Source organism: Lathyrus oleraceus, chromosome 4, assembly GCF_024323335.1.
Source record: "Lathyrus oleraceus cultivar Zhongwan6 chromosome 4, CAAS_Psat_ZW6_1.0, whole genome shotgun sequence".
Classification (NCBI taxonomy): Eukaryota; Viridiplantae; Streptophyta; class Magnoliopsida; order Fabales; family Fabaceae; genus Lathyrus; species Lathyrus oleraceus.
Genome location: NC_066582.1, coordinates 496,176,672 through 496,201,276, shown reverse-complemented (window position 1 = coordinate 496,201,276; position 24,605 = coordinate 496,176,672). Strand labels below are relative to the sequence as shown.

The following is a 24,605-nucleotide window of genomic DNA, read 5'->3' as shown; positions in this document are numbered from 1 at the left end:
TGAAGCAGGTATGTGAATAGTAAAAGTGTCTGAGGATGGCATAGTAGGCATGACAAAAGGATGCATATTAAGATCAGATGGAACAATTGTTTGATCAAGGTATGTAGAGATTTATGAGGGAGAATTAGGTTGGCTAGGTTAAGTATTATGTATGTGTTCGGGCTGAGTGACCAAAGGTTAAAGGTTATGGTCTAAAGGTGGAGGGGGTTGATAGAGATCTTGGTCAAGAGTAAGAGAGAGGGTATTGGTAGATGTTTTAAGAAGAAAATGTGTCTCGTGAGAAATAAAATGTGTGGAACAAAAAATGTTGTGATAATTAAGGTCATATAGGATGTAACCTTTGGTACCATCTTTGAAACCAAGAAAGATAGCCTTTCTAGCTCTAATATCAAATTTGCTTCTATGAGATTGAAGGGATGAAGCATAACATAGGCAACCAAAGATTTTAAGATGTATAATACGAAATGCTCCAAGATAAAGTATTTCATATGAGCTTCTGTATTTGAGAAAAGGAGTATGCAGTCTGTCGCACCTCAAAAAAAATGGGAATACGACTTAAGCGAAGCGCAACCGCACGCTCGCAATGATGGACTGAACAGAGTCGCCATCGAACTTTATTTATTCCTAAAAAGGAAAGGGAAAATATCGATAAAACCCAAGAAAGAAACAACAATGATTATGGTCGTCGCAACCAAATCAGGGTTCGGGAGTCGATTACGCAAGGGGAAGGTATTAACACCCCTCACGTCCGTTGTACTCAACGGGAACCATTAGGTTAATTGTGTGCGTTAATGTTAGTTTGAAATGTTAGGCTTTTCAAGTTATTAGGTGGGAAAGAAAGAATATAAGAAAGGAGAATATTTTTTGGATTTTTTAACGAAGGACTAAACCTAAGTTTTTTATTAGTGGGCCTGACAAGATTTACAAATCCTGCTCCTACGTATCTCAATAGAGAAGTCAAGGCTTACGTAGTTCTGGATAGAAAATGTTTGTTTGTTGGTCGATTTTAGCGAAAGCTATATTATATTAATCGACGAAAACATTGTTTTACCCAAAACAGATGAGGAGCGGACGTATACCACACATCGAATGGATTTACAAATCAACATTCGGAAAAATGTCACTTATCTCAACTCAACAATTGTGGCCGAAGTATTGTTTTGCATCATCTCAATACAAGATGTCTTTCATTTATAAAAATGCTTTTCTGATCAATCGCACGGCGGCGAGAAAGAGTTTGATTGGTTGGATGTATTTTTTTTAGTAATGGCGAGAACTTGGATGAGCGAGATATCCATCTCGAATCCTAGTCTCAGGAGTGCACGGTATCCACCATGCTCCATTTCCATCTTTATTGGCAAAAGTGTTTAAATAAAGATTAAGTGTCTTGAATTTGATTGAGAAAGGAGTTTGAAGAAACCGCATTGACAATGACGGCGAGAGTCAAGATAGGCGAGACATCCACCTCGAATCTTAATCTCAGGAGTCCACGGTATACACCATGTTCCATTTCCATCTTTATTGAAAGAGGTTAAGATCGGAGTTAAATATTTTGGAGTTCGAAAGACGAGTACTTGTGACTTGCAAGCTCTTACAGCTTGGGTGTAATACTCGGGACTACGTCTGGACCTTTCACCCAGGTAATCGTTTTCTCTCAATTTTATTGAGAAAAGACGTTTGAATATTTACAAATATTTTAAAGAGAAGACGAATACATAGGGCTTACAAGCTCTTACAACTTGGGTCTAATATTCGGGACTACGACTGGATATTCCATCCAGGTAATCTTTTTCTTCCAATTTTATTTAAGGAAATGCTTTGAAATTAAATTAAAAATGACTAATATACAAAGGTTTGAAATTATTTATTTGAAAATGATTGAAACTAGCTCAGAAATGATGTGGATTAATTTTTGAAAATATGGTGAAAAGAGCTTAAAATTGAAATTGTTAGTAGGACCGAATGCAACATCAGTGAAACTAAAATGCGAAAACGTGTATGAAGTGATCGCGGATAGATAATATCTAAATAAAATACCCGACACATCAAAATTGATCAAACCAATCATCAAGTAATTTACTAATTAAATGAAAATTGAACGTCTTCATCAAATGAACTTCTAACTAATTAATTAACTATAACAATTTTTTTATTTTTTTTAAAAATGCATTAAATGATGAAGGTTTACTCATGGAAATGGGGTGTCAATGGAAAAATATGGGTCTAAAGCCCAATCGCATAAAAATCCACAAAATAAAGCAATTATAATATAAATTAAATAAGTAAATAAGTAATATAAAAAAAGAAAGCTGAAATGTGAGGTGGGACGGCACACCACGTCCACCATTTATTTTGAAACTCAAGATTACCCTATCACAAAGGGACACGTGGCAATGTAGTGAAAGAAGGAAAAAGTAAACCAACCTCCTCTTTACCATTCCTCAAACGGCTCCTCTTTCAGAAAGAGAAAACAAAACTCAACGCCTGGTTCCTCTTCTTTCAGATTCACCCAGTCCCTCGTGAAACTTTGTTCAAATATGTTATAAATCTCCCACTCCCACGAGCTTCTCCACTTCGTCGATCCCTGATTGTCGCCGAAAACTGTCAACGGCGGAAGCTTGTTAATGGTGGGGTTTGGGTATTCCAGGCGGCGGCGTGGCTTGCGGTCAGCTTGAAGAAAGTGGTTTATGGGTGGTTTCAACCGGTGGTTGTGAGCGGTTCTGAGGTTGATGAAGGGTGGCGACGGAGGCAGATCCGGTGTTGGATTGGTGAAGGACGGAGGATGACGATGTCGTTGACGGAAATGAGTAGTTTGTACGGCGGTGTGTGTTTGAGGAAGGAGCTTCATTCGCCATCTTCGAACTTGGAATCTACTCATGAAGCATATCGAAAACATCTTTGACCTGCCGTAGATAAAGCAATGACTTTGCTTTCATATCAAGCGCATGATCTAAACATAGGGATAAAGCTTAAAGACGCGTCTAGGAAATACAAATCTGAAACGATCTCGATTTGTTCTTACACCGCTATTAAGTTCTGAACATCTTTCTAGCACTTAACAATATTTCGATTGGTGAACCTCCGCTGTTTCTTTTTTGTTTGTTGTTAGAGACCGAGTTTATTAAGTTGGATAATTGAGAGTATGGTAGGATTTCTGCTGGAAACAAGGGTGTTGGGGTCGTGTTTAAATAGCTGACAGCGAGGTGAGTGGGTTTGTGACGGTGTTTAGGAGAAGACAACGAGCAGAGTGGGTTTGTGACGATGTTTTTTGGAGGAGTTCGAAGGTTATGGAGGTTTGTAAGGGTCGTTCCGATGGAAGATATCTTGAGCGGCGGAGGGAGTATGACGGTGGATGGTTAATGAGTGTTTGAAGAAGATGATATTGAAGGTTGAGAATAAGGTGGGTGAAGTAGTTGAAAGATCATGTGAGTTATTGAGTGAGTTGCTAATGGTATGATGAGTAACAATCCGAAATTTTTTATGGAGTATGAAGCTGCTTATACGAAGGTTTTATTAAAACATGCATGGAAGTTGCAGCATCCCCCCCCCCCCCAAAACGAGGTTGTGTATGGTGCCATAGCGAAAAATAATAAAAAATCTCAAAACCCCCTCCTCCCCTTTGAATTGGAAAAGTCCACTTCTTAAAAATCAATATTGAGTCTTATTTTGAAAACAGGTTACCAACACTTTTTTCTTTTCTGAAAATAAGGTCCCTTTTCCATTCTTGTGTCACGTGGATTTCCAATTTTGTGGATTGGTTTTCTCTATCTCCCCAAAAGTAAGGTGCCGCGTGGAGTGTTTTTGTATGTCTCCCTCCTCCATTTGCATTACACATAGTACACATAGGGTTTTCAAATTTTTACAATGGCACAAATGCCCTTAATATGTTTGGTGAATTACAAAGGGTTTAGAAACAATTAAATGAAATAAAATCAAGATAAATTAAAACAAATAAGATAAATTTAAAACGAGAAGAGGATTAAACCTATTTATTTTTCTAAACATTTTGATAAAAAAAAAATTGACTCAAAAATGAATAAATGTCGGGCGTGAAAAAGCCTGAAAAATTAAAATGAATGTACTACAATGATCAGTGCGAAATAAATGGCTCAGAAACATAGAAGTTTCGATTAAATTGAAATAGAAAATGTCCGGTTAAAACGCTCAGACGGATCAAAATATGACCAAAATATTAGCCAAAAATAAACCGAGCACACCAGGTTAAGCTACACGAAACGTAGATCAATAAAACTGATGTTTGCAAGCTTGATTTTGAAACTTTTTCACCCGCTGTTTTGACACACGTTTGATAATTAATTCAACCGGTTTGCCTGTAGATCCGAAAAAATTATTTCGACTGATATTCTAGGCACTATGCGGTATGGAATGCATGGTATGCTATGTAGAGATGCAATAGCTATGATGAATATATTGAATCAACGATTCAGGGTCAAAATTGGGGTGTGACAGTTGCCCCTATTTAAGTATCTTCAACAGGAGAATATGTAGTAGGGCACTCTTCATATGATCATAGTGGAAGATAGTTATATACTAAGAAGACCCGAATTTTGATCCTGAATCCCTATGACATGTTATGATATGATATGCGCTGATGCAAGACTTTCTTTTTATTTTTGGCTAGCTAGGGATATAATCAGACATAAGATAAACCCTAGCCTGATGTTTTATGATGGATGTAGAATGAAACAAAGATCTGTGGGGAATGATGGAGACATATGATAAAGGTGGCCCACATAAAACAAAAAATGAGGTTAGTAATTCACTAGGGATAACAATTCTGCTGAAGGAAAGACAATTGGGGAATATGCAAAGAGATTTTAACAACAGGTTCATACATGACCTGGAAACACCAAAATATTCAAAGAATTTTCAATAACAAGTTCAAACAAGACCTAACAACACTTGAATATTCAATGAGTGCTCAATTAACAAGTTCAAACATGACCTGACAGTATTACGGAACATACAAAGAAGGTTTCTACAATAGGTTCATACATGACCTGATAACACTGAAACAATCATAGAGAAAGATTCTTCAACACAGGTTCATACGTGACCTGGTAATACTGAAATGAAAGCTCAACAACAGGTTCATACATGACCTGACAATGCTGGGGAATATCAAGAAGTTCTGACAGCAGGTTCAGACATGACTTGACAACAAATAGAAAAATCAAAGAGAGTGTATCAACAAGTTCATACATGACCAGACAACACTGAAATAATCATAGAGAAAGATTTTTCAAAACAGGTTCACACATGACCTGGTAATAATGGAATAAAAGCTCAACAGCAACGGGTTCATACATGACCTGACAATGCTTGACTACTCAAAGAGTTTTCAATTAACAGGTTCATACATGACCTGACAACACTGGAATATTCAAAGAATTTTCAACAACTGGTTCAATCATGACCTGACAATGTCAGGGGACATCAAAAGATTTTATCAATAGGTTCAAACATGACCTGATAATACTAGAAAATAAACAAACTAAAGTTCCATCAACAGGCTCAAACATGACATGACAACATTGGAAAATTCAAAGTGTTTCAACAACAAGTTCAGACATGACCTGACGATTCTGGAGAAAGTCAAAGAATTTATTAACAGGTTCAGACGTGACCTGACAAACTAGAAAACACAAAGAAAACTTCAACCATAGGTTCATACATGACCTGAAAATACTGAAAAACATACATATCAAGTTTCATCAATAGGTTCATACATGACCTTACACTTTAGAATACATTTGACAATTCTGGAGATTTCTCACAAGAAATTCATCCAATCAAAGATTTTGGAGATTCCTAATAGGGAATTTATGCAAAACAAAGATAAACGAGAGTCTTCTTATAAGTAGATCATCCACGCAAAAGGCTATGATGATTCTTTACAAAGAAATCAAACAAAACCAACATCATTGGAGTTTTCTAACACGAAAAACCTCCAAGCTTCTGGGAATTCCTCAAGATGATGAGTCATACATGACTTTCACGGAACCATCAGGAAAGACAGGATAATCAAACTCTCTGTACATGCCAACAACAATTGGAATTTTAACCGTAAGTAATGGATTACAACCAACTTTTAACAGATTTTGCCAACAACAATTGGACTTTTGACCGTAAGCAATGGATTACAACCAGCTTTTAATGGATTTTGCCAACAACAATTGGACTTTGACTGTAAGCAATGGATTACAACCAGCTTTTAACGGATTTTGCCAACAACAATTGGACTTTGACTGTAAGCAATGGATTATAACCAGCTTTTAACAGATAGGTGCCAACAATAATTGGACTTTGATTGTAAGCTTTAGTAGATAATTACTAGCTACAACGGAGTTTTCCAGCAACAACTGGACTTGAAATGATGTTCGCAACAACCAAACTCTAGATACCAATCACGACTGTATTTACAAATGGAGTGACAATGATGCCAACAAAAATTGGGTTTAAAATGAGTTCTAGTAACCACTGAGCTTGAAATAATGCCTAGTAATACTGAATTTTAGGAGACACCAATGAGTCTTGAAATAATTCCAGGGAGTGGCATAGGGGTTCTGGAAGTGTGTCAGAACAAAAATGACATGTTCGGGAATTCATCGGAGAGTAAAAGAAACGAATTCTGGAAATGCATCAGCATTATAAGTGATATTCTGGAAATACAGCAGAATACAGACACATTCGGTAATACATCAAGGAAATTCTGGAAATACATCAGAATACAAGACAAGCATATTCGAGAATACATCATAAATTATGGAAATACATCAGAATACAGACTCATCTGGTAATACATCGAGGAAATTATGGAAATACATCAGAATACATACACATCTGGTAATACATCAAGGAAATTCTGGAAATACATCAGAATACAAGACATACATATTCAAGAATACATCAGATAGGTGGGGAAACATCTGGAAACACATCAGACAAGTTATGGAAATACATCAATAAACCAAGGAGTAATCCGGAAATTAATCGGATAATCCAAAAAGGAATTGAGCCTAATGGAATTTTTTTTTGATAGGTGCCAACTGAGCTGGATTTGAAAATGACTACGGAAACCGGATGATGGTTTAAGGGCACCAAAGAAAAACTAGAATTAGAGGTCAAAGAATATAGGATCAACAATAATACCTGGGTCAATGCAAAATGAGCCCGAAGTACATTTCGGCTATGCATGATTTGAATTTCTTTTTATGCATAAATGATCATGATATGAAAATGCTGACACCTGAGTGGACTAGGAGTTTGTAAAGGCTTTTTATGGAAGCTCATGATTCCTTAACACCGAGAACTCAACCAAATATTTTATGATAGATGTTATCAAAGGAGAATTCTATCAATCTTGACGGCCATAACTTAGCCAAATGGATCCTTTCGGAGGTTTAATGAATCGTGCTAGCATAATTTTCAGGCACCCATCTCAGACCTAATAGTTGTTGACGTATGGCCGAATTTATTTGAGAAATTTGAAAGCATGAAGAAAGAGGTTCTGCCCCTCTGTGGCTCATCTTGCCCCAATCTGTTGGGTCTTTGAAAATGTTCACCTTGAAAGTGGGTTTGAAACAGCTTGACATGAAACAATCTCAAGATGGCTTGCCCAGAGTGTTCGAGACTTGCAGTGGTCTACCCCTGATTAACCAAATCTTGGAACGATAGACTTTTGATTGGCTGTCCTTGGCTTGTTGGACACAATGAGCTTCTGAGGTGGCTTGCCCCTGTCTTAATCTTGAAGCAAATTACTCTTGGCTAGATGACCCTTAGGGTGATTGGCTTGGATTGACCGATACTCAAAGTGATTTTCCCCTGACAAGACTTCTTTCACTTTATCAAGTTCTTCAACTGTATATTGTTGGAATTTCTTTGATGCTAAGTGTTGACTCGCAAATAAGATTGTTCATTCAAAAATGGTAATTTTAATTCAATGCTTATGCAAAAATTTGAAATCAAAGTTTATTGATATGAATGGGCGAAATACAGTGAACGAGTCATTGATAAGAACACAATGGTGATCAAGTCATTCACAGTATGCAAGTTGGTGCCATCAAATGATTAACAAAAATCGTTTAGAGTCAGGTTAACACAACCTTGTTATAGTATGCTTTCAGAATAAACTCTGCCTCAATTAGGTCTTTTCAGGGTTGTAATGTGGTCTGGTTCACGGTTTTTTAAACAAAAAGGATATAAGACTCAAAATTTATTTTTTACCCACCCATTCTTCTTGATGATCTCCAGTTCCTATGTTCAGTTAATTCAATACACGCATTCGACTTCGAAGGTGCGAAAGTGAAAATGAGGATTCAGGATGAGATTTTCTTGAAATGGCAGTCACCTTATTTTGTTTTTGTTGAGGATTTAATGACCTCTTTTGATTGATTTTCTTTTTCCCTAATTTTGCCTGGACCGCTTCTTTGAAGCTTTCGGTCTATCGGGATGCCCTGACTTTTGCCTAAGTCATTTTGTGGTGTTTGACTTAGCGGACTTTTTCTGTTTTTTTTTACGTGTTGACTGCCCGGTTATTGGTGGATGAGGATCAACCAACACTAATTTTAGCTTTTCTCAACTTCTTCGACACTTAAACATGTGCGCGAAGGATAACATGTGGTTGAACCTAATTGGAGGGTGTACATATGGACGATTTGTTTTGAATGATCGAATGCACGGTCAAACTATCTGAACACAACTACCCTGCCCCAGGTTAAGATTAAAGGTTTTAGATCCGAAAGAAACACCAACTTCTAGGCTCAAAGTGGTTGACTAGGGATTAACTCTTTATCTCTTCAGTGTTTGGGGATTTGAAACAATGCCTTACATCATCGACAAGGTTTTCTTCAAAAGCATACCACAACAATTTCAGGTGTTTCGTTTTCATCATCCTCCTTCCAATCTTTGTTAACAAAACAGTTTGATAAATAAAAGTGAATGAGAGGAGTATTTTTGTTTTTAACATGAATGAAAAACGAGTGAATACGAATGGATTAATTCAAAAGATGCATAAACATTTCATTAATCTTACCAATTCAAAGAAAACAACAATGCTTAAAAGCAATTAACAATCAACATGCGAGGAAACTCCAAAAGAGATGCTGAAACAGCCAAATGATTGCCATCTTTAGGGAATGACTTCTTCAAACTTGATCCATTAACTTCGGGGGACACCCCTTGAGATCTTCGCACTTATTCGGCTGATGGGTTAACGTTTACCACCAAGCTTCTTTATTGAAAGGCTATGTACCCGTTGTCAATCAACTGTTGTACTTTGGCTTTGAAAGCGTTGCAGTCTTCGGTTGAATGCCCTTCCGATCCGGCATGATATCCACATTGCACATTTGGATCATACCCGGGTGGGTAAGGTTGTGGAACCGGCTTAAGAGACTTGGGAACCACCAATGAGTTTTGAATCAGAGGCTGCAGAAGTTGGCTATATGTCATGACGGTTGGATGACGAGGAGCATTTCTTATTTCCATGTTAGTTTGGGGCCTAAGCTGATTTTGACGTTGATTTCGATATCTCAGGCCTTGGGCTCGGTTATTTGGATGAGGAACAAACCATGATTGTTTGTAATGAAGACCAAAAGGTAGTGTTTGCTGGTATGGCACTTTGGGCATTGCTAACCGCTTATTTTCAGCCACTTGAAGGTTGGGATCAACAAGCTTTTTGACATTGGCACGATGATCTTCAAATTCTTTTCTTTCAATCTCATTGTTGAACGCAACCCTCTTGGATCCACTACTCACTTCTCTTTTTCTTTCGTTGGTATGGGTCGTGACATTGAAAATCCAAGGCGATATCTCAATGCTCTTACCAGGGAACAGTGATATCTCATTAGCCACATCCTTGACCTCCTCCTTATGGTACAAAACCTTGAGGGGTTTCAGGGGTCCTTTCCCTTTCTCATTACCTGGCCCAGAAGTCAAGATATATGTACCTGAGCCTTCCTCCTTGAGTGTTGGTGACCTTATGTCAATCAATCTTTGCAGCTTGAGCTTAAAACTTTTGCATTCCTCGATGGAGTGCCCCATTGTTCCAGTATGGTATCCGCACTTGACCTTCGGGTGATCTTCTTCAAAGACTAAGCTCTTTTTGTTAATCAGCTCTCGTACCAAGGATTTCAATGCTAAGCAAGAATCTAAGTCATGTCCCACTGCCCCTTTATGGAATTCACATGTTGCATTTGGATTGTACCATGACAGGTATGGTGACGTAGGTGTAAGAGCTCGAGGGGTCACCAAAGCATTCTGGATCAGTTGCGGGTAAAGCTTGCTATATGGCACCGGAATCGGGTTATTGTGATTTTTGTTCCCCTTGTTCTGATTCTGATTTTTGTTCTGAACCTGACTTCGGTGATTTTGAGGAGGAATAGCCATAGGATGTTGATGATGACATCCTGAGGGAGGGTCATATGCCGGTAGATGAGGAATTTCCACATAGAATTTCCCTTGACTTGGAGTAACACCTGATGGATGTGGAATAGTAGTTCCCTCCGTTGCAGCAATGGGTATGGGATGACCCTCTTTTCTCAATAAGACTTGTAGGGTTTCCACAACCCATCCCATTTGGCTCTTCAAAAGATTGAGTTCCTCCTTCAATGCTTCTTGACTTTTCCTTAGCTCGTCCATCATCTCTTGAGACATGGTTCTTTGTTCTAAACGCGTGTCAAGAATCACTTTGCTGATCATGGACAAAGGATAGATGAGTTTTTTTTGTATTTTGTCTGGAAAATGACATGCATTATGATGAGATGCATATGCAATGGAATGTGAATGAATGCAATGCAAGCCATGCACATTTGTTTTTTTCCTCAATACACGGGTTCAAAAGTCTGAGGTACTGATGAATCTGATTGCTTTCCAAGAATAGGTTCTCACCGGGTATGATCTAGGGTTTCAAAAAAGTTCTTAGAGTCATGGATCCATTAAATTGTTTGCTACTTGCGGCAACTTACTTGTCGGGCATCAACTTCATCTAAAGAATCTACTCTAAGTGAGGTTCTCGCATCGATCCAACGAGAAATTCAACTCGCAGACCCATGCTACGCAACCATCTTTCCTAGTTGGACAAAGGATTAAGGTTCTACAAATGGTTCTTAGAGTCATGGATCCTAAAGAAAATATCGAAGCTTACGGCAAATTACTTGCCGAGCGACAACATCCTCTCAAGAATCTACTCTAAGTAAGGTTCTCGCACTGGCCCAACGAGAAATTCATCTCGTGGACCCGCACTACTCAACCTCATCCTATCTTATGTTTTTACTCGAGACTCGGGTAAAAAGTCTTTCCCACATGGTTTGCAATCAGAGTATCCAAGTACCAAAGCATAGTGGAACCAATCCAACAGATTTATATCAATATGACAATAAAGATAGCAAAAACAATAAAGAAAAGCCACACAAGTAAACAAATAAAGGCACACAAACGACCTAACTAGGCTTGACTGACTTAGGGAGTTGTTATTCCCCAGCAGAGTCGCCATCTGTCGCACCTCAAAAAAAATGGGAATACGACTTAAGCGAAGCGCAACCGCACGCTCGCAATGATGGACTGAACAGAGTCGCCATCGAACTTTATTTATTCCTAAAAAGGAAAGGGAAAATATCGATAAAACCCAAGAAAGAAACAACAATGATTATGGTCGTCGCAACCAAATCAGGGTTCGGGAGTCGATTACGCAAGGGGAAGGTATTAACACCCCTCACGTCCGTTGTACTCAACGGGAACCATTAGGTTAATTGTGTGCGTTAATGTTAGTTTGAAATGTTAGGCTTTTCAAGTTATTAGGTGGGAAAGAAAGAATATAAGAAAGGAGAATATTTTTTGGATTTTTTAACGAAGGACTAAACCTAAGTTTTTTATTAGTGGGCCTGACAAGATTTACAAATCCTGCTCCTACGTATCTCAATAGAGAAGTCAAGGCTTACGTAGTTCTGGATAGAAAATGTTTGTTTGTTGGTCGATTTTAGCGAAAGCTATATTATATTAATCGACGAAAACATTGTTTTACCCAAAACAGATGAGGAGCGGACGTATACCACACATCGAATGGATTTACAAATCAACATTCGGAAAAATGTCACTTATCTCAACTCAACAATTGTGGCCGAAGTATTGTTTTGCATCATCTCAATACAAGATGTCTTTCATTTATAAAAATGCTTTTCTGATCAATCGCACGGCGGCGAGAAAGAGTTTGATTGGTTGGATGTATTTTTTTTAGTAATGGCGAGAACTTGGATGAGCGAGATATCCATCTCGAATCCTAGTCTCAGGAGTGCACGGTATCCACCATGCTCCATTTCCATCTTTATTGGCAAAAGTGTTTAAATAAAGATTAAGTGTCTTGAATTTGATTGAGAAAGGAGTTTGAAGAAACCGCATTGACAATGACGGCGAGAGTCAAGATAGGCGAGACATCCACCTCGAATCTTAATCTCAGGAGTCCACGGTATACACCATGTTCCATTTCCATCTTTATTGAAAGAGGTTAAGATCGGAGTTAAATATTTTGGAGTTCGAAAGACGAGTACTTGTGACTTGCAAGCTCTTACAGCTTGGGTGTAATACTCGGGACTACGTCTGGACCTTTCACCCAGGTAATCGTTTTCTCTCAATTTTATTGAGAAAAGACGTTTGAATATTTACAAATATTTTAAAGAGAAGACGAATACATAGGGCTTACAAGCTCTTACAACTTGGGTCTAATATTCGGGACTACGACTGGATATTCCATCCAGGTAATCTTTTTCTTCCAATTTTATTTAAGGAAATGCTTTGAAATTAAATTAAAAATGACTAATATACAAAGGTTTGAAATTATTTATTTGAAAATGATTGAAACTAGCTCAGAAATGATGTGGATTAATTTTTGAAAATATGGTGAAAAGAGCTTAAAATTGAAATTGTTAGTAGGACCGAATGCAACATCAGTGAAACTAAAATGCGAAAACGTGTATGAAGTGATCGCGGATAGATAATATCTAAATAAAATACCCGACACATCAAAATTGATCAAACCAATCATCAAGTAATTTACTAATTAAATGAAAATTGAACGTCTTCATCAAATGAACTTCTAACTAATTAATTAACTATAACAATTTTTTATTTTTTTTAAAAATGCATTAAATGATGAAGGTTTACTCATGGAAATGGGGTGTCAATGGAAAAATATGGGTCTAAAGCCCAATCGCATAAAAATCCACAAAATAAAGCAATTATAATATAAATTAAATAAGTAAATAAGTAATATAAAAAAAGAAAGCTGAAATGTGAGGTGGGACGGCACACCACGTCCACCATTTATTTTGAAACTCAAGATTACCCTATCACAAAGGGACACGTGGCAATGTAGTGAAAGAAGGAAAAAGTAAACCAACCTCCTCTTTACCATTCCTCAAACGGCTCCTCTTTCAGAAAGAGAAAACAAAACTCAACGCCTGGTTCCTCTTCTTTCAGATTCACCCAGTCCCTCGTGAAACTTTGTTCAAATATGTTATAAATCTCCCACTCCCATGAGCTTCTCCACTTCGTCGATCCCTGATTGTCGCCGAAAACTGTCAACGGCGGAAGCTTGTTAATGGTGGGGTTTGGGTATTCCAGGCGGCGGCGTGGCTTGCGGTCAGCTTGAAGAAAGTGGTTTATGGGTGGTTTCAACCGGTGGTTGTGAGCGGTTCTGAGGTTGATGAAGGGTGGCGACGGAGGCAGATCCGGTGTTGGATTGGTGAAGGACGGAGGATGACGATGTCGTTGACGAAAATGAGTAGTTTGTACGGCGGTGTGTGTTTGAGGAAGGAGCTTCATTCGCCATCTTCGAACTTGGAATCTACTCATGAAGCATATCGAAAACATCTTTGACATGCCGTAGATAAAGCAATGACTTTGCTTTCATATCAAGCGCATGATCTAAACATAGGGATAAAGCTTAAAGACGCGTCTAGGAAATACAAATCTGAAACGATCTCGATTTGTTCTTACACCGCTATTAAGTTCTGAACATCTTTCAAGCACTTAACAATATTTCGATTGGTGAACCTCCGCTGTTTCTTTTTTGTTTGTTGTTAGAGACCGAGTTTATTAAGTTGGATAATTGAGAGTATGGTAGGATTTCTGCTGGAAACAAGGGTGTTGGGGTCGTGTTTAAATAGCTGACAGCGAGGTGAGTGGGTTTGTGACGGTGTTTAGGAGAAGACAACGAGCAGAGTGGGTTTGTGACGATGTTTTTTGGAGGAGTTCGAAGGTTATGGAGGTTTGTAAGGGTCGTTCCGATGGAAGATATCTTGAGCGGCGGAGGGAGTATGACGGTGGATGGTTAATGAGTGTTTGAAGAAGATGATATTGAAGGTTGAGAATAAGGTGGGTGAAGTAGTTGAAAGATCATGTGAGTTATTGAGTGAGTTGCTAATGGTATGATGAGTAACAATCCGAAATTTTTTATGGAGTATGAAGCTGCTTATACGAAGGTTTTATTAAAACATGCATGGAAGTTGCAGCATCCCCCCCCCCCCCCCCCCCCAAAAACGAGGTTGTGTATGGTGCCATAGCGAAAAATAATAAAAAATCTCAAAACCCCCTCCTCCCCTTTGAATTGGAAAAGTCCACTTCTTAAAAATCAATATTGAGTCTTATTTTGAAAACAGGTTACCAACACTTTTTTCTTTTCTGAAAATAAGGTCCCTTTTCCATTCTTGTGTCACGTGGATTTCCAATTTTGTGGACTGGTTTTCTCTATCTCCCCAAAAGTAAGGTGCCGCGTGGAGTGTTTTTGTATGTCTCCCTCCTCCATTTGCATAACACATAGTACACATAGGGTTTTCAAATTTTTACAATGGCACAAATGCCCTTAATATGTTTGGTGAATTACAAAGGGTTTAGAAACAATTAAATGAAATAAAATCAAGATAAATTAAAACAAATAAGATAAATTTAAAACGAGAAGAGGATTAAACCTATTTATTTTTCTAAACATTTTGATAAAAAAAAAATTGACTCAAAAATGAATAAATGTCGGGCGTGAAAAAGCCTGAAAAATTAAAATGAATGTACTACAATGATCAGTGCGAAATAAATGGCTCAGAAACATAGAAGTTTCGATTAAATTGAAATAGAAAATGTCCGGTTAAAACGCTCAGACGGATCAAAATATGACCAAAATATTAGCCAAAAATAAACCGAGCACACCAGGTTAAGCTACACGAAACGTAGATCAATAAAACTGATGTTTGCAAGCTTGATTTTGAAACTTTTTCACCCGCTGTTTTGACACACGTTTGATAATTAATTCAACCGGTTTGCCTGTAGATCCGAAAAAATTATTTCGACTGATATTCTAGGCACTATGCGGTATGGAATGCATGGTATGCTATGTAGAGATGCAATAGCTATGATGAATATATTGAATCAACGATTCAGGGTCAAAATTGGTGTGTGACACAGTCTATTTATTATGTGAATGTTATATTGTGTACTAAAGTTCCCATAGTAAGAGGGATATATGTTTGGAAAGAAAGGGATTTTGCCATGTTGAAGATGTGTTGGTGTTTTCTCTTCACCACCATTTTATCGTGGAGTTTCAATATAAGACATTTGGTGAAGGATACCTTTTGATTGAAAGAAAGAATCCATTGAAAATTCAGAACCATTGTCAATTCTAAAACCCTTTAAAGTGGTGCGAAATTGATTTTCTATGCATGAGATAAAGTTGATAATATCGGTTCTAATTTCATATTTGGTTTTGAGGAAAATAATCCAAGTGAACCTACTAAAATCATCAACTAAAGTGATAAAATATTTATGGTCTCATAGGGATACAGTGGAGAAAGGACCACATAGATCACTATGTGGTAATGGAAATATGAGAAATGGTACTTAAGGGAAAATACAATTTATTTTATTTAGCATAATGGTAAGAGTCACAAGGCACGCAAGTGTTTTTAGTAGATATAAAAGGAAAAAACATGGAAATGGCATGCAAGCCCATTTTAGAGGTGTGGCCTACCTTATATCTCATACAATAAAGTTTGTATTAGAAGTAAAGTTACAAATGAGTGAGTATTAGAAGTAAAGTTTGTATTAGAAGTAATTTTGTATGCCTTTTAGCTATACCAATCATTGCCTTAGTAATGTTCTACAAGATATGACAAAAATGAGAAGTAAATTGTTTTTAAGGGTATGACTGGTTTGAGATTGTTATAACGAACAAAAAAATAAAACAAAGAGTAGGGTATGATAAGACAAAAAAATAAAAGAGATTAAAGGTAATGAAATCAGTGATAACAGTGTCCAAGATCCAAAGAGTAGGGTGTTTACCATCAGGGAGATATGACTTAGGGGCAAGGCAAAAGGTGTACTAGAGATGACATTGATTTTAAGGGTATGACTGGTTTGAGATTGTTATAACGAACAAAGGAGAATATGATATTGCTCTTGAGTAAAACCAAACGACTTGGAATTTGAAGATCCTGCACCAGATGAGTCATTGTGAGCCTTAGAAGAGCTATTGGATTGAGATACCTTGCCTTTGTTCTTGAATCCTGGAGGGTATCCATGCTTCACAAAACAAGTATCAACCGTGTGATTTGCCTTGTCGTAATGAGTATAAACACGGTTAGTGCCTCGAGAGGGACCCGACCATTTCCACTTAAACTTGCCTTGGAAAGTATTAGCCATAAATGATGGAGAGGTGGAAGAATGGTCAGATGTATCCGAATGAGGGAGATCAAGAAGAGGAAGAGAGAATTCTCTTATTGAATGATCATCGAGAAAATCATGTTTATCGCTGGTAATGGAGTCATAAGCATGATCTAGGATTTGGAGGCATTGAATTTCTCATTGAAACCTTTAAGAAAACGAATGACATAATCTTGATCTCGATAAACTTATAGGGAAGAAATAGCATTGTAGTTGCACTGAATTGAGAATTTGCAATGAAGAATTGCTCGATAATTCTCCAACTCATCCCAAAGAACCATCATCTTGGTGAAATAATCTGAAACTTCCATAGAACCATGTCGAAGCTTATAGAGTTCCTCCTGAATATCTGAAATACGAAAGATGGTGTTTTGAGATAACCTAGTCTTTTGGTTTAACCAAACTCCAGCTGCAGATTCAATCCAAAGGTATGATCTTGCAATTAATTTAGTAATGAAACGTTGAAGTCAAGCAAGAATCATGGTGTTGCACCTTATCCATGGTGCATACGAAGCATCAATTGCATTCGACTTAGGGAGAGTTCCATCGATGAATTTTTCCTTGTTCTTGGAGATCAATGCAATGTGCATTGATCTAGCCCAAGAGTGATAATTCTTGATATCCAATGGTGGAGAAATAAGAAAGAGAGCTGGACTTTCATTAGGGTGAAGGTAATATGGATTAGAGTAATTGGTGGAGTAGTTAACAATAGCCATTGGAGGAAGAAGCAAGACAGAAGAAGAAGAAAAATCGGAGAAGAAGAGAAAAGAATGTGGAATATGCTCGTGATACCATATTAAAAGAGTAACTTGAAAAGTAAGAAACACGATCTCATTATGATGAATGTATGATTAATCTTGCTTACATGATAACAATGAAAGTCCTTTTTATATATAGAGACCAATAGAAATTAGGTTACTAACAAACTCAACAAGAATAACCAACCTTCTAATAACTTAATAAACTATACAAATATGGAAAGACTAGGAACCGTGCATTACAAGTAAGTGTGATATCTAAACACGCTCTATATTATCAATATTAACTTCTTCTTATGTTATTGTTGTAGGCTATGAAATGTCTATCAACTTCTTTATACTTCACATGATTTAAGATTTTTATAATGAACATTACCACAATATTTTTTTAGATTATACTTTTGTCATATGTTTCATTGAAGCTAAATCATCTTTTGTAAAAATGTGTAGATGAAGTCTTTCTACAAACAAGAAAACATTTATAATTAGATACTATATGTTAGACTTAAAATTATGTAATACATTTTTTAATTAAATATTTATCAAATGTTTTAAAATATCAATGATCTTTCTCGTGCGGATGCATGAGTTTTTAACAAATTTAAACAAAAAATCAAATTGGATAAAGAACTAAAATTTAAAAGAAAATAAAAATGAAAAAAGAGAGATTAAATAACTAATTTTTAAGATAGAAGAATAAAAAATTGTTTTGAATAAAAATAAACTAAAATAAAATATGTTTGATAATTTTATTTTTAAAAATTGTTTGAGATTGAAAAAAATGAAAAAATCATTGTTTGATAGATTTATTTTTCAAATAAAAAAGGAAAATTGTTTTACTTATTTTTTATTTTTTATCATAATTTTAAAATATATTTCCTTTTGATTTAGATATAGTTCAAAATGTTTATTATATTAAATTTGAATATATAAATATTTTAAAAATCTATATTATTAATATTTTTAATAAATCAAAATCTTTGTATAGTTGCTTTTTGAATTAATCAAAGTCTTTATTAGTTAAAAAATATTTTCTAATAAATTATATTTATACGTGTGGGGTGGATACTAGAATAATTAGAAGTGTTTAAAATCAAACTAACCTAATAAAAAATCACAAATCAAACTAAACTAAATTAGCATCACAAAAATCACATTTAATTCACATGTATTTGAATCATTTTCTAACAAAACTGCGTGGTTTGGTTTGGTTTGGTTTGCGATTTGTATTTTGCAAACCAAACTAAACCAAACAAATCATATTATGTTACAACCAAAACTTCACTTATCCCACAACCAATCAAAAACTCAAACCTATTATATCTTAACCTTACAATTACGAATAATTTTCTTTTACTCACACGTAGGGTTTCAATTTCAACTTTCTCAAATCTTTTATAATAGCATCGCGCATTCTTCTCAACTTTTTTGTCTTGTACGTCTCATTTAGTCTACTTTAAACTCTCTTTTCTTATATTATTTCTTTTTCATCTTCTTATTTTTATGTTATTGTTCTCTCTTTTAAATATATTTTTATCGCACATTTCTTCTCTAATCTTGTCTCTCTTATGTTATTTCTTTTTCAACTTCTCTAATCTCTCATCTCGTCTATTTTTTCTATTTTAGTTGTTATTTTATGGTACTATTTTATGTTTTTTATTCCATTTTTATTTAATTTGATTTTTTATATTGAATAATTTTTTTTTGTATAAATTTAATGTATGAATAATTAAACACAATTATATTGTTCTCTATAGATATATATATATATATATATGACTCAATAAAAATCTTGTTGAACCAATCCAAACCATATTTGTTTGGTTTAGTTTTGATTTTATATCTAAAAGTCAATTAAACCAAATTGAATCACGTGATTTTTTCTCTTACGATTCGAATGACTTTTAACGTGAAAACAATTTATATCACACCTTGAACAACCTTAACACCCTTAAGAATAATTATATTAACATTTAATGTTATATTTTACATTAATTATCCCTGTATTTGTATCTATTATATGAATATCTATCGAGCACTAAATAAACATAAATTTGATTATAGTTGTAAATATAGAATAAGCGTAATTGTGCACTATTTTTATTTGTTTCTATTGTATGAATATACACAATGAATATGAATTTGATTCTCGTCGTAAGTGTAGAATACGTGTAATTGTGCACTATTTTAGATATCTCCCGAGACACAAACATGTATAAATTTATGGTTTTAATGTTTAACAATTATCTTTTTAAAATCTTTGTTAATTCAAATAACACTATGTTTGAAATTTTAAATGTTTCTCTAAAAGATGTTCAAACACATAAAATAAGTTTTCCTTTATCAAAATAAATAAAAATATAGGAATAATTAAATATGAAAAACAAAGGTATTGGAAATGTTACTTGCAGATTTATTTGTGACTTTTACAAATTTGTTTTCATTAAACAATATAATTCATATAAAAAGAATTATATTTCAAAGTTGCACAATATTATAAATTTGTCATTAATAAAAGTTGGATCATTTTTCTTTATTTTTTCCTCTTTCCAATTTTCAAAACTAAAAAAATCGAAACCTCTAAAACCTGTTTTAGTTTTTTAGTTTTCAAAACTCAGAAACACATGATAGTTTTTAAAAATAGTTTTGTAATCTAGACAAGTTTTACTATTTTATTTTAAAAATTAAAGAACACTCTTACAAAACCAAATCATACAAGCTTCAATATTTGGAAGCTTGGAAGTTTGTTAGTGGCAATATAATATGGAAGTTGCACTTGCATCTTGAAGCAACCTATTCTATATAGCGCAAATGCAAACAGGTCGAAAATTGCATCTTGCTAATACTACCAAAACTTTTCAAGATTACTCTAACTACATTATTGATGGATAATCAACAATACTTGTTCAATACTAACTCAAATAGGACATTTTTTAATGCGACGATGGGAGTAGGTTTTAAAAGTTTGCATGGATTAATCTTAATCACCGTTTGCTATAAATTCCCTTCAATTGTCTCATACTATCTTAATCACCTAAGACAGCAGACACGTTTCATAGCAAAAATGAGTAAGAGAAAATTAAGAAAACTACCAGTATCATCATCATCATCTCAATTAAAATGTAGATTAGATATGAGCAGAAACATAGATTTATCATTAACACAAGTACTATACTTAGCACAAACATACCATTCAAGTGTATGTAAAGAATGGGATAATCTAAGCCAATTCTGAAACCACGCGATGGATTATGTGACATTGGTCCACTATTTAGTGACAGAACAAATCTTACATGAAAAGGGCAGCAAGCAGCAGACCAATAACTGAAATGCGATCTGGTTAGGAAGAGCAGCACCCACCTTTTTGCCCAACTGGTTGTCCTCTAATCTGCACTGTTGGAGGCCTTGCATTGTTTGCGGATGGTTGGCTCGCCATTCTACATTCGAGATAAATTTACCATCAGAAAACATGCTTGAAAGGAATCAATGGCAGAACAAGATGATATAAATAAATGTTCAATAGTGAAAAAGTCAGTCATAGTACTTTTCAAAAGTAACAAGGAAAAAATTGAAAATCAAGCTCAAAAAACAACAGCCATTAATATCAGCAAATGTACTGTTAATATTCTTAACAGTAATGAATAAGTTCACAATTAAAAACAAAACTATATTTTCTAGCTTTGGCAATTGAAAATGTGAAGTAGACTACTGCAACTTAAGAGTATTGGTATGGTAAAGAAGTTTAGTAATTTTTTCTGGTAATTGGAAAATAACTTATGCCTGAGCCTACTTAAAAGGACAAGTTGCATTAAATAGAAAATAGGAAAAATGGGCACCTATCCTTGATGGCAGCAGCCATGGCCATGAATGCCCCTTCCACATTTGTAGCATCTTTTGCACTTGTTTCCATAAAAGGTATGCCGATTTGATCTGCAAATTCCTGTAGTACAGCGGAAAAAAGGTAGTGTGAGGGTTCTGGGGCAGAAGCATGAACATGGTCCAGGGTAAAGAGAAACAAACAATAAATAGTATTTCCTTCATAAGAAAAGAAGGTGAGATAGAAAAGCTATACTTTGGCTGTATCATATGATACAACTCTATTTGCTGTCAGATCACTCTTGTTTCCAACCAAAAGCTTGTTAACATTATCACTGGCATAGCGGTCAATTTCACTGAGCCACTGCTTCACATTATTGAAGCTCTCTTCATCTGTCACATCATAAACAATCTGCCAAAGGAACAGATTATTAGAGAATGTAAAGATATCCGGAAACCAGCAGAGGACAGATTCCGTGTTTAAACTCTTGTGTTGAAAAACAATTACTCACAATGATTCCATGTGCCCCACGATAGTAGCTACTGGTTATTGTCCTAAATCGTTCTTGTCCGGCGGTATCCCACTACAAGAACATATTGTAAAACACGGTAAGTAAAAAATCTGTCAATACAATCTTCAACCCTGAACTTCAGTGACCCATATGGCCTGGGAACTCAGAGTATCACCTTATCTTATTAATTAAAATTCCGATGACGAAAAAGTACCTCAAAGGTAAAAATATCTTCTATGAAAGATTAAAACATAGTGGTATTATATTAGGTTTACTGAGATTATAATATTATTGCAAATAAAGAAAGCAGAACAAAGTTAATCTCAGATACATACAATCTGTAGTTTAATTGTCTTCCCATCCTGCTCAACAGTCCGTATTTTCTGCACCGAAAAACATGATATTTTAAATTCAATATCAAGACACAGTTTCAAATGAGTTCAAGCTAAACAAATTTGAAATGTTGTACTCACAAAATCAACTCCTATAGTGCTTATGTAGCTTTCAATGTATGAATCATCCTGTAGTATATCAAAAGGTTAATAATTTAAATTACTGTTGTGCAGCAGTATGCCATCACCATGATGGACCAAAATGGGACGTAAAGGAGTATAAGCGAGGAGTTAAAACCTTTCAGTAACACATAACACATAATATTAATAACACTAGACATGAGCATACATAACCAGGTAAGATGATTTTGCTAAATCATAAATTCAAGTCATTAACAAAGTTAGGGCAGCAGCACATAGATAGATCCTGGTATTCCCACTTGCTCTATGGAGAGAGTATAGGGCATAGTTCTATTTCTAGTAACAAAGCAAGAAACCAAAGATAATAGTGGAAAAAGTCTTTATACTGCTCTAAGATCAGACCAAGGCCTAAGCCTTCCAAAATTCTCTTCACACATTTTATTCAACCCCCTCCTCTGGTCAAGCTCCCTCCATCATATTCCCTCCAACTCTATGCCATCAATGTCTACTTCACCAATGACCTATAGACTTCCACAACCAGTAGATTATATTCCTACCAAACACACTTCACTAGCAAATTTTGTGTCCTCTCACGTCCTTTCCTTTCTTCTTCACTTTCACAATTAACAAGATATTGGGCGATAATCAAGCCCAGCAACAAAAAGCCCGTTACACTCTCTTATTTAATGTTAACCATTTAGACATAATACAATCAATGGGGATACCAATAGCAAGCAAATTTTTTTGACAAAATATTAGTGTAGAAGAGTGGGAAAACATGGCAACCTAGTAGAAGAAAATAGTACAAAATTGCAACACAGAATATGAAAAACAGTAGAGACAGCTTACAGCAAATCTTAGAAGAAGGCACGATTTACCAACACCAGAGTCTCCAATAAGAAGGAGCTTGAACAGATAATCACTGCAAAGGATACACATAGCATACTTAGTTTCTCATTTGAAATAGACTAATAGTAATCAACTTCAGAAACTCAACCAAAGACGGACCACAATCATTTCATCAACACTGTATATACATGTATTACAACAATATAGAAAACTGTAATACCATGAGTCTTAAAACGCTATAACAACACGAAACTTTAAGCAATCAATGACACCATGATATTATGAAATTCCTTTTAAAAAATAAAAACTATCATAGTTTGATGATTTCCAATAATGAAATTCCACTTCAAAATATTCAAACCACGAATCCACTTTTTCGAGGTTTGTGATCAATTCATTAGAGAATAAAAGCGCCTACTTTTTAATTTTATTTTAACACTATTCTCTAGGATTAGCAGATCAAGTCCTCGTGAGAAACAAGGACCAACGAAAACAGAGGCATGCATTTGCATGCTTCAATTCCTCAATTCAAATTTGAAACCAATAAGATACAGGATCAAGGTAAAATCATCACTTTCAAAAACCAATCAATAAAACAACCCCAATTTTATTTATTTATAAAATCATACAGTCCGTATTTTGGAAAATAGAAAATTTAATTAAAAAAAGCAATCGTAATTCCTAAGATGATCCAATCTAGGGTTATTAAAAACGAAAATTCAACACAAATTAACTCATAAAAAAACCTAAACGCCTGAATTAAACATAATCATAACCATACTAGGGAAAAAAAACATGATCGAAAAACGTGAAAGGGGGTTGAAATTTTGGCGATTGAAGGGAAAAAAGGAACGTACTACTCGGGATTCATGACGGGGAAGGAGAAATGGCCGGAGAGGGTGAATTACGGAGGGAGGGTGATCGGATCGGCGCTCCACGTGGATATGGAATGGCACCAAACGGAGAGAGGAGAAGAAGAAGAAGGAGGAGAAGAAGAGGAAAATAAAAAGGGAATTTTTTTTTGTGTTTTGAATTAAAATTTGTGTGGACCTTAAATGACCCTTTAATACGGTGACGTATTGGGTTCTAATTCTAAATTATTTGGTTTTTTCATGAGTTTGAGTTTGACTATTGAGGAATCGTAATGGCCAAAGGTGGTGGCTAAGCAATGGAATGGGTTCTCATTAAGTTAACCCCCCAAACTTACGAGCAAGACTACAATTATAATCACATTGCACTGGTAAAAAAACGTGATTGTTTGACTTTTCTTTTAGTTGAAATTACCAAAATATTCTTATATAAAATAAAAAATTACAAGATGTCTACAAATCTTTTAGTTTTCTATCCAAAAGCATTAAATGAGATCAAAATGATAAATTTTACCTTAATTAGAGGTTCTAAGTTTGAATTTAACGCTGAGAATGCATTATTGTTGAATCATTTAAGAGAAAGTTTTGTCGTTCGTTGTATGTTAT

The 24,605-nt window shown here is 35.4% G+C and overlaps 1 protein-coding gene across 1 annotated transcript; it reads right to left on the bottom strand.

Moving 5' to 3' along the window:
• Positions 1–20,614: 20,614 nt before the first annotated feature.
• LOC127076721 (ras-related protein RABD2a) lies at positions 20,615–24,308 on the bottom strand. Its single transcript, XM_051018477.1, has 8 exons — positions 23,988–24,308; positions 23,131–23,203; positions 22,282–22,329; positions 22,144–22,191; positions 21,809–21,880; positions 21,553–21,708; positions 21,317–21,420; positions 20,615–20,917 (listed from the first exon to the last, which is right to left on the bottom strand). The coding sequence occupies exons 1-8, from the start codon at positions 23,999–24,001 to the stop codon at positions 20,821–20,823; spliced, it is 612 nt and encodes a 203-aa protein (XP_050874434.1). The 5' UTR covers positions 24,002–24,308; the 3' UTR covers positions 20,615–20,820.
• Between the last annotated feature and the right edge of the window lie 297 nt (positions 24,309–24,605).

Bases quoted from the DNA above. Each gene is read 5' to 3' on its own strand.
- LOC127076721 (XM_051018477.1), bottom strand. The intron at 22,192-22,281 runs GTGAGTACAACA...TTTTCGGTGCAG, and splicing joins GCACTATAGGAGTTGATTTT to AAAATACGGACTGTTGAGCA. The intron at 20,918-21,316 runs GTGCCCATTTTT...TCTCGAATGTAG, and splicing joins GCTGCTGCCATCAAGGATAG to AATGGCGAGCCAACCATCCG.